The sequence below is a fragment of the Podospora anserina genome, chromosome 2, assembly GCF_000226545.1.
Source record: "Podospora anserina S mat+ genomic DNA chromosome 2, supercontig 2".
Taxonomy (NCBI): domain Eukaryota; kingdom Fungi; phylum Ascomycota; class Sordariomycetes; order Sordariales; family Podosporaceae; genus Podospora; species Podospora anserina.
In genome coordinates this window covers 4,131,306-4,142,481 of record NW_001914858.1, presented here as the reverse complement: position 1 = coordinate 4,142,481, position 11,176 = coordinate 4,131,306, and the positions used below count along the sequence as shown (strand labels likewise).

The 11,176-nt window shown below is 53.7% G+C and overlaps 1 protein-coding gene across 1 annotated transcript; it reads right to left on the bottom strand.

Annotated features, from left to right (window-relative positions):
* Positions 1-551: 551 nt before the first annotated feature.
* PODANS_2_11930 (uncharacterized protein) lies at positions 552-2,993 on the bottom strand (the record flags this gene model as incomplete). The annotated part of the gene is made up of 3 exons (XM_001911974.1): positions 552-1,506; positions 1,564-1,975; positions 2,519-2,993. The coding sequence occupies 3 exons, from the start codon at positions 2,991-2,993 to the stop codon at positions 552-554; spliced, it is 1,842 nt and encodes a 613-aa protein (XP_001912009.1).
* Between the last annotated feature and the right edge of the window lie 8,183 nt (positions 2,994-11,176).

Genomic DNA, 11,176 nt, shown 5'->3' with positions numbered 1-11,176 from the left:
GAGCTAAGAAAATTTCCCCAAGTCCCTGGGTAGGTAGTGTTTGCTCCCCCTTCCTCTTCTTCCCACTCTTACTTTGGTCTCGTAGTAATAATAAGAATAATTTTTTTGAGTTCCTTATAGCCCCATTCCCTTCCCCTTCTCCCCCCCCCCCCTCCCAAAAAAACCCCCATTTGGTATTTCATTGCAGTCATTAAGGCCCTCCCATTCCTTATTCTCCCAAATTTCCAGGGCGACAGCATAAAAAAAACAAAGAAAAAGAAAAAATAATGTCACAGAGTAGAAAAGAAAAGAAGAAAAAAAAGGCCCCATGAATGCCATAATGTTCCCAGCCAAATCCAATCAATCCCATGGGATATAAAACCAGCCCCCCTAGAAAAAACGCCGCGTGTATTTTTACAAACTCTTTGTAGATCCCCAGAGGTAATATACCCCCTCTATAACCAACAAGCCCAAAAAGTAAATGTGACGATGTATGATGGTGATGATTAGTTTGGTAGTTGTTGCAGTATAAACCTCAAGTGAAAGAAGAGTGAGTGAAACAGTCATGGTATTTACTGAGCGGCGGCAGCAGCAGCGGTGGTTGTTGGTTCCGGGGCGGTGTAGGTAAGCATCTGCTTGAGCTGCTCCTCGGTCGGGTCGTCCGAGACCCAGGGACCCTTCTCCTCCTCGGTCGCGTTGAGGAAGCCGTCGGCACGCTTGAGCGTTTGCATGTCGAGGTCGGTGACGTAGGACTTGCCGTCGGAGAGCTTGATGCGGACTTCTTGCTCGGTCGAGAGCATCATGTCATCCTTGGCCAGGCGGCGGGGGCCGTCGAATACCGCCATGACGCGCTTCTTCATTGTCATCTGACCCTTGTCGAAGCCCCATGAGGAAGGATAGTCGCGCCTGTTCTTGCGACCCCGGGTCTTGGTGGGGAGCGTGACACCGCCGCGCGAGTGTGTAAGCCCGCGGGACTTTTGCACGCCGTTTTGTGGGTTTCCACCCTTCCTCTTGGTGGGCGAGCCCTTGAGGCCGCGAGCCCTGAGCTCATCTTCATCGCCGTCATCCATGTTCTCATCCTCGTCCTCGCCATCTTGAAGTGTCATGGTGGTTGTTGGGAGGTTGTTCTTCTCCAGGGTGTTGTGTACATCGCGATCGTTTTCCACCTCGGCCAACCGCTGGGCGTTGATGGCCTCTGCTGGGTCCTCTTGCTGGACAATGCGGAGCACACAGTCGTCAAGATGCTCGTAGAAGTCCTGGGCGTTGCTGAAGGTTGACGAGCAAGTGGAGCACTTGCCAGTCGCATCAGGGGCGTAGCCAGTCAACTTCTTGGTCCCGTTGTTTCCAGCGGCAGCCTTCTTCCGGCTGTTGGGCGGTGTTTGCTCGACACCGTGCACAGCAGTCAAGTGGCGCTTGAACACATCGGCACGGTTGAACGACTTCTCGGCCGCGGAGCCAGACCCCGGGCAGAAACCGCAGACCATGGTGCCCTTGTAATGTGTAAGGGTATGTCTGTTCTTGTCGTATCTGATGAGACCACTTGTTAGTATCCCGCAACTGATTCCAAGTCAAAAGACAACTCACTTTCTCGCAAACCCCTTCACGTGATACTCGCATGTTGTGATGGGGCACTTCTCGGGGCGCTCCTCTTGGTGAGTGAGCATGTGCGCCTTGAGGTCCTTGAACACCTTGCCGCACTCGGGATGTGGGCACCTCTGCTTCTCCTTGAACTCATCGCCGCTGTATTGCTGCTCGCCCGAGTAGTTGGAGTGGAAAGAAACAAGGCTTGGTCTCCTTTGGGCCTCCACTGGTGGCGGGTATGGCGAGTACTGGTAGTTGTTGTGCATGAAGGGCGAAGTGCTGCCGTTTCGCAGTTGTGGGGAGGCAGACAGAGCAGGAGAGGCAGGATATGCGGAGTTGGGCTGGGCCGAATATGGCTGCTGCTCAAAGCCAGACATGGTCATTGGTCTCGCGTCTGGGTGAATCAAGATGGGATCTGCAACGGGCAAACGCTTCGGGTTAGCAAGGCCGCCAAGGGTCAAGATCTGCGTTTGCGACAGAGGAAACCAACAGGAATTCTGAAGAGGAGGAACGAAATGCCCGCTGGATTGGGCAAAAAAAGGAGATGAAAGGAGACGATTGGTGGGCGTCTTGGGACGAGCCGCAGGGCTGTCCCCCAGAGGGGGACTGCTCCATGCTGGAAGTTGAGGAGAAGAGAATGAAGATGTAGAAGAAGCAGGAGACGCAAAGACGAGCCCGGAGGCCGCCGAGGAAGGACAAGAAGAAGCAGAAGCAGCTGAAAAGGAAGGTGTGACATTGAAGGTTGACGATGTAGTCACCACAGACTGGGCCAGACGCGTATCGACAGCGAGACAGGAAGAAGCCGCTCCCGGGACCTTGGGAGCGACAATGGTAGATCCAGAATCGCAGGAATCCGAAGAGGAGATGGAGGCACACGAACCATGGGTCTGGTGTCGCGGACTCCAGTCCCGGCGAGAAGAAAGACAAGAAGATGACCTAGGGATCTGTGATAACTCACCAACAAAGCCTGGTGTTTTCCCGCTGGGATACTCGAAAGCTGTGCTGTACTCATCACCATAGACACCGGGCGCGTATGAATATTCGCTGCCGGGGAGGTGAAAGTCGCTTGCGTCGACGATGCCCGGGGTAACCCCAAGTCCGTGGGGGCCCGTGGCCCACTCAGGGATCGGCGCCATTTGGCCGTGACTCGAATTTGGGGAGCCCGCGTTGGAGGATGAGGCGCTGGCGATGCTCAGATCCGAAGCTGGTCCTCTCAGATCGCTGTCGTCTGGGTACATGCCAGGTGATGACCTCTCGTGGTTACCGTTATGGCTGTAGAGGTATGGTGTGTCGGCGGTGTAGATGGCTCCGTGCTCATAGCCAATTGTCGTCGGGAACTCGTGTGATGACCTGGAGTAGGCGCTGTAGGGCTCTGGGGAAAGTCCCAGGTCCATGGGCGCGGATGAGAAGTGAGGGGGTTCTGGGTAGCTCATGTTGTAGTCGTCGGCCTCGTGGTGGCCAGTTGCCGCCATTTGATGCCTGTGAAGGAAGAAGATGCTGAGCTAGAGAGAGACAAATGGCGTCAGTCCAGCTGCCTCGTGGCAGCGCGTGGGCTTTAAGAGACGGACCTCAGTTGTGCCTGCTCAGGTGTGGGACTGTGCCGTGTTGTTGCTGATCGGGTTGTGTTGATCTTCTCTCTTTCCAAAAACTCTGCTGTTCTGCTGTTCTTTCCAAGCTATTGTTATTATACACCAAAGCCGCAGTGGAACGAGTGTGTAAGTCCTTGTCGGAGACGGCCCGAGGCGGTGGACTTGTTTGGATCCGGGGATATGGATTTGGTGTTTGACACGGGATGAGGTGCGCCAGTGGAAAGGTTTGGGCGGGGGGATGAGGATTCTAAATACCCCCCCATTCACATCTTGCAGGCCCAGAGGTGGTGGAGGCATCGATCTCCCAGTAGGGCCCCAGTGCCCAGTCAGAGAGGCTGTGGTCAGTTCACGAATTTGCAGGGGAACAAGGGGAGGGTTGACAGGGGCAGGGGGGCATGGGGCAGGGGCCCAGCGACTTCACTTCTGGGACGGAGGTACATTGGGATTGGGATGGTGACATGAGGCTGGGTACATGAAGGAGTACAAAAGGTACAAGATACAAGGGAGGGCGGGGGATGGGTTCCCTCCAGTCCTGGTCAGTTCCGAACCTCTGGTTGGCCACCGACAAAGACAGGGGTTAGCGAGTGTCGGCGGAGACCTCGAGGCTTGGTGCGTGCTTGCAGTTGCAGTTTACTTTTCCCTTTCTGTTTCTCCCCCAGATGGAAGTCAGTCAGAAGTCCCCGGATCAACAAGACAGAGGAGGATCAGGAAGAATGCAAGACAGACAGAAGAGAGATGAAATCCCGTCCACGCCTCTGGGTCCCGAAGAATGGACCAGCCGCGACCATGGTCGGCCATCTCCTTCCCGCTCTTCATCACTGAAACTGTTTCTGCTCCTCGTCCTGATCGGGTACTCTGTCCCCCACGTTCTGGACTCTGGAACCAGCCCGGACATTGCCATTCGCTGGCTACCTGCTATTTGTGCCCTTCTCCTTTGTTGCTATCATAGATTCTGCTGTCGGCGCAAGGGGCATCAGTGTCGGAAGCGAGACAGGATGGTGTTTCGATGTCTTCCCTCTTATCACTGAGGACTTGCTTCTTTTCCCCTGATGAGGGACAGGTAACTATAGTAGGCGGCCGGGATGACCGCAGCAACTGACGCCAACCGCCTGTTTCCCTCATCATGAGGTTGATGATCATCTGTTGCTGTCCCTGTGGCTGTTGTACAACGGGCAAGCCCTTCAAAGACTTGTCTCACGGCCCATACGCCGTTTTGGGAGACTAAAGCATGCTTTTCCCCTCACTCCCCTCACCAGAAACAGACTCCTCACCCACCACCCCTCCTCGCAGTCGACGTCGAGGGGGCGAGACCCTTCTTTGCAAGCATCACCTCTGATCAATTTCTCCACTGCAAAGCCGGCCAAGAGATGACCGACCGCCGGCCACGGGGCAACCGGCAGAGAGCGAAAAACGCCATCACCGGTATTGCAGAATTCTGGTGGCTCCGAAGTGGACCTTTGGCTGCGATCACGATTCGCGATCTGACCCACGAGAGGTTATCACCACAAGTGCCGTGATATTGTGGAGGCTCTGGCCGTGCCGCAGGTCCCGGTATATCGCAGCATGTAGAAAAGACGTCAACTGCTTCGAATCCATACAGCAAGAGAAGAAGAAAAAAGATATTTTTACTCCATCCCTCTTTGTGCTGTGCTGTGCTGCGGTGCGGGTAGCTGCTGCGCATTCTTACCCCTCCGGCCGTCCGATGATTAAGCTGCCCTTCGAACATGTACATAGTGGCTTGACCGCCCTGAGCAGCCAATGGGAAGCTCAGACGGGTGTGATGTGCAATGTGCTGTGCACGCTCGAAATAAAGTGCACAGCCTTATCTGCACCCGCATTAGGCAGAGCTGTCCTGCCAAAAAGGAGGGGAGGAGAGTGTACAACTTTTTGTGCAGCAAATCGTGGCTTGACGTATGTGATGTCCTGCGTGGGTGTGCACAGTGGCTCTTGGCATCTCATGACTTGACTTGGGCCTTTTCCAACTGGGGACCGTTGAAGCCAACAGTAAACAGTTCTACTAGTTATTACTAGAAAGATCTTGTCCTGCAGGGAATCGGCATGTGTTCCGGTGCCCTCGCGTTGTTGTTGTTGTTGTTTCGTGCCATGTCATCCTTTTTTCTTGTCCTTTTCTTCCACCTGTTGGCCGCCTGTCAAACCGAAGCCGGAACTTTGGAAAGATGCTACCTTATGACATATAGCTACCATGAACAGTTCCCGTGGGTGAAGCCCGAAGTTGTGTTGTATGATGCAAGCATGTTGCATGTCCCGTCAGGGCGAGAAAAATGAGAGGTCGAACCCATCCGAGGCTCGTGTTCGTTCGGCCGAGGGTGGTCAAGGTGAACGACGTAAGTATCAGGGAAAAACCTGCGGGCTCGTACATAGATCCGGCGCCGGCGCGGAGATGTCACGGTCTTGGTCTCAACCCGCAAGAAATCAGATGGTCCACCAAAAACAAATGAGAGTTCGGATAATGCGGGTGCGACGGCTTGGTTAAAATGGCAGCAGCACGAGCACCCATGTTGCCGGCTGCGGAACCCATCATTTTCCATCTCCGTATCCCATCCAGTGGATAATTTGTCCGTGCCTGTCTGTCTTGCCGAACACGTGTTGCTGTTCTTCTCTAATGCATTTTTCTGTGTTTCGTTTGATCGGAGAATGCCCGGCGAGGAACACTAGAAATACAGGCTCGGGAACAGAACAGAGCAAGATTCTGTAGTTTGGTACTGTGGACTGGGGGCGACCAATTGACACTGTTTGATCAGCATCACCCGCCATGTTTGTTTAAGCCAAGCTTTTTAGCGTAAAAGTGTAATGTGGTATCAAAGATGACATATCGGTGCCAAGATCACATTCGCTTTTCCAACGTCAACAGCGACAGCAGTGGCCGTTGATGAAGCGATGCACGATGCGGGAGCGCGAAATTGATAATCTGTATGTATCTCTGGATCGAGTTGCACAACCGGTGATCCGGGGCGACCCACTGGATCTCCTTCTGGTGGACCATCACAATCGGTGCAAAGCCAAGTAACACGGCACTCTATGATGCAAGTCGGGACGAACGAAGGGCCTCAGACATCAGGACCATTCGGGGCCAGCGGAAAGCGGCACAGTGTCTCTGATAAAGAATGTACCGGAAGCTGTTGTGGATCGAGGAGCCGACGCAGGGCAAGAGAGTCGGTTGTCAATGTGAGAAGTGCATAGGACCCTGATGTTTCGCCCTGCTTATTTGGAGATGGCATGTGCTACGTAGTAAACACATGCTCATTAGCTATATTCCTGTCACATTCCCATCAACCTTCATATCCACTTGAATGCTGCCGGGTGATTCCCGGTTGTTGGTACTATTGCAGACGTCGACGTTGAAGTGCCAGTCCTGCAAAAGAGATCAAATTGTTGGAGAAACCTCAAAGTTCCAATGATGCCCAAAGAGGTCTTGGCGTGGCTGAGTCGCCATGATCCACCATTCCGTGGCTTATTGGCTTCTTTACGGCTACGGGCGGGGCGGGACCTGTGTCTCTCCCGGAACTGTGGGGGAGCTTCAAAAAGGTAAAATCCAAAAAAAGACACGGCTTCGGGGGCGGTGCTACCCTTGGAGTCGGGACCAGTCAAAGCAGAGACAATGCTGTGACACCGGTCGACGTACAGATATTCTACATACGATTCAATTTCATTCCAAGCGATCCATGTAGGAAGGACCTCATCGCGCCCGGTGTGTCGTTCTGTCTATGTTTCTAGATAGATACCGACAGTGTGGATTTGTTCGAGGCAACATCTCCTGCTAACGTTACCGACTGCGACAGTACTAGTTCATAAATTCCATTTCCTGAGGCAAGGCAGTAAGTAGCGGACTCCATTGTCAAAGTCGTCTGCCTACGTGTATGCAAGCACCCGCAGGCTCGGATTGCCTGGCTCTAGTCGGTGGTGCTCTCGGGCATAGTCTACTGTGTTTTGCTGGTTCGGTGTCTGAAAGAAAATCCGTTCATCCACCATAGCTATCACGGATACGAGTACAGGTGCAGCTCCTATCGAAGCGTGGTGAGATCAGATAACCTGACTGCAAGTGTACAACTTCCTGCCAAGCTTTGGCGCCACCTCGCGTGAGAGCCACCACCAGGTCCCAATCGTGGGGTTCAGTCACAGGCTTGGGTCGAAGCAAGCAGCCCTTCGGAGTGCGTCTACGCTCCAACGTTTTGTGTGGATGGACTCGGCCAATGAGCGATGCGAAGCCGACATGCTCTCATGTATTCGAGGCCTCGCGATGGCACAGTCGAGGCTCTACCACATGCTCGTCTCAGGCCCTATTCAGTTCGTATCTTTCCAATCTTCTCTTCCATCCGAAACACTGGCAGAAGCATCACCACTCACTTCATGCCATTATCCAGTGCCATGCCGTGCCCAGACTTGTTGGTCTATTTCAGTCAAACGGCTGTTAGCGAACCATGCTTCGCTCCGCCACCCCCGCCGGCAGTGAGCCCGAGTCCCTGCCGCACTACGGCTTTGGACACGCAGAGGCTGACGTTGGTTCCTGGCAGAGAGGTCAGACATCTCGACGATGATTCAAGACCTCTGGCAGTCCATGACTTGATGCTTGGTTGGTGGTTGCGGTGGTGCCAAACAAGTCCCGTCACTGAGTGCGGCACACAGGGTCCATGCCATGCAGTGGTGCATGTTAATGCCAATGTAATCCTGCAATCTGATTGGACCCAACGAATGTCCACGATCTGTAGGAAATAGGGGAGTGGCTTGTTTTCTTTTTCTCGTTTCTCGTCCCTTGGGTCTCGACACATCAGGCCTGGAGCAGTTTGATGTCGGCCAACAAGCGACCAGCTCAAGAGCAGCCAAACGCACTGCAGCAGAGCCGCGAGTACCCTCGAAGTTTCGCTGAATAAAGATTTCTTGATTCTACAATCAAGTCCATCTGGAGTGCAACATGGGGGTGCATGATGCCTCTTGTTGGCACAGCAGGCCGGGCACGTAGCCATACGACAGTAAGATTCGGATGAATTCACCCGAAGAGACAAGAGTCCTACGCCGCAGGATTCTCACCAACGACTTTTGTTGATAATGAGAGATTTGTTACCTTTGAACATCCCTCGACTTAAGTTTTCAACAGGTGGGTACGAATAATAGTGATAATAGTCCATGTCAGGGAGCGGTCAGAGCAGTCGTTCATCAGATTTTAATGTGCTCATCCCCCGGGCAGTCGGCAATGATGCCTGTCTAGCGCCAAACTGACGGGGGAACATCCATCCTGCTCGGAAACGTGGCGATAGGCTTGAGCTGCTCACCTTGTTAATCCAAGTTGGAAATGTAGAGCTTCCAACGCGCAGGTGAAGACTGATATCGACGTGTTCGAAAGGTCGGTGCCAACATACCTTACATAGAAACCGATGCGTGGCTGAAATCTTGCAACATCTTTTCTCGATCTGGGAACAGTGATAGGGCTGAGCCCAGTGATGCTGCGAGTGGACCACCAGTCGATTTGCTGTGCGCGGTTTTCAGAAGAGAACCCGCCAACTCACACCTTACCTTATGTAATACACTGCCCTGGTTCCACTGGTACTTCGACCAAGCCCTGAGGTACTTCGCACGTCAATCTCCACAGCTGCATCCATGTTCTCAATGTCGTCAGGAACCCTGGCTGAAGAGTTTTGTGTTGATTCCCCAGCGCATCATCGCAACGCAACGCACCCCTACCCGCGGCAGCACCCTCTCACCCTTTCATCCACTCTCGTTCGAACACTGATCTAATGACATCTCGAAGCCATTTTGGGCAACCAGTGCGACAGGCCTGCTGGGCAGTTTCATGTTGACCTCTGCAAGGCTCTGAGGACGGTTTCGGGAGCTTCCCGCTGCAAGAAAGATCACTGGCAAGGCAGACTGTTGATATTCTCCATCTCTCAAGCAGTCGTAACCCATCCCATCATAACGCCGGCGACGACAACATGTTCGCGATGCCGACCTTCGGACACGAAGCAAGCGGAGAAAACCATTTGGCCCGTGCACGCCGCGTTTTCCTCTCTGGGTCCTGCCAAGGCGGCCTCCCCGAGCGGTGTGCATCTCCAGTCAAATCAAGCCATGCGGAGATCGCCCAGACAGCGCCCACAGCCTGGCCCTCTGCCGACCACCCCACTTGACTGGGACACACATCAACCACAAACCGTCACCCCCTCGTGCCCCTCCAAGATGGTGACAGCAGAGGACAGCCCCCAATCATTTACGCCATCTCGACCAACTGGGTATGGACCAAGACTGAACGAAAAGAGCAATTCGCTCCCCAAATTTCGAGAGCAGAATTGCACCTGCAGTGGAATGCATGGTGGCGTTGAGATGGTTGTCCATCCCGGACCGGATCCGAGAACAAGGACAAAACCCTCGCCGGCCCGGCTGACAACGGACCGACTCCGGCCGCTTCATCCCACCAGACTCCGGCAACCCACCGCCGGTGTCCAGAAAGACAGACCGGCCATTCCAAGCAACCACCGATCAGCGCTCATTCGTCAGTGCTCATCAGTCAGTGCTCATTCGTCAGTGCACACGAAGCGAGCAGACTACCTCACGTCATGACAGACAGCTTGCAGGCACCGTCCATCTTGTCCAGTCTTCGGTCAAGAGTCAAGCTCGGGCTTCGTTCCGGTAGTCTTCGAGTTATTACGGTCAACGTCTCAACAACCCCGCTTGAAAGCTCCTTGATACACAACAACGAAGTCCCAAAGAGAGATCTTTTGTGTTGGCCCCTGTCCACTTAGCTGCAGATCTCCAAACTTTCCAGACGAGCCCTGTGAGATCGCGGCAGTGACCGACCAGCATAAAACAAAAGTAGAAAATGTAAACGAGCTCATTATCGGGCTAGTCCAAATACAGACTAGTAAGTTTGTGTTTCCTCAACCGCTTGGACTGCATGAACACTTTCGACAGGACAATTTCAGTGTCCAGACAGCAACTACTCAGACATAGTTTAGCAAAGTTCCTATGTCTCCCTCCACTAACAACATGATAAATCAGAGTCAAATCTCCTGCGACACTTGTCGTCTGTAGGACGCGAGCCACGTCTCAAGATACATCTGAGGTTGAACCCTCATTTACCAAGATCCGCCATGCTGCAACACAGTGTCCGAAAGAGAGGACCGTGACCTTCCTAGCCGGCAAGTTCCGTTCGCATGAGGCCTGATAAGTTGGGTAATATCACCCCGACCTCATATTCCACGGTCAGAACTGGTGACATGTGTGACCAATCACCGACCATCGGCGTCCAGGAGAGAACAGGAAAACATATCATGTCTTTCCCCGATGGTTTCCCATTCGCTGGTCAAACGCTGTCCAGCAAAGTTCAGAGGACAGTCACAGTGGCTTCATCCTGTGGCAAGCAAAGCGCCACATCGGTCAACAGTCCGGCATATGGCTATGGGATGGCGTAGGGTAGCGGCGTTCTCACAGGCGCAAAGACAGACCGTCGCAGGCGCCGTCTTGCTGCACGCACGTTAAACCCCGCCAAGAGGACCTCCCGTCACTAATATCAATTTCCAGAACCCGCCGTCAAAATCAATATTTCGACTCACCTACTACGACCACACGGCGGGCACACCGAGGGTGGTGGGAGCCAATCGAGGGTTGGAAATGGCCATCAAAGACAATAGACATTGGTTGCCGCATTCAACCGAGACTGCGAGGCTCGGGGTGGTGCGGTTTGCATGACACTCGACTGAAAGCACTTGAAGAAAGGCCTTTTTCCGATGCAGAGCCTTTGACGCATGCCCGCATCGCTGGAACGCTGCGAGGTAACGAGAAACCGGGCATGTCAAGCGGCCAAGTGTTCAAACATGTCGTGCCACCTGACGGCCGCTACCCCAATACCCCCGCACCGCAGGAAAGAAGGTGGGTGGTCATGATGATGCTCACACCTTGGTCGGAGTTTAAACAGCGGCCCGCACGGTGACGGTGGTGGACAAGGTTGGGGCAGTGAAGGTCTGCTGTCCGATGTAACTGTGGTCCTAAATTTGGCGACAAGATGCAAGGGTCCGTCAATT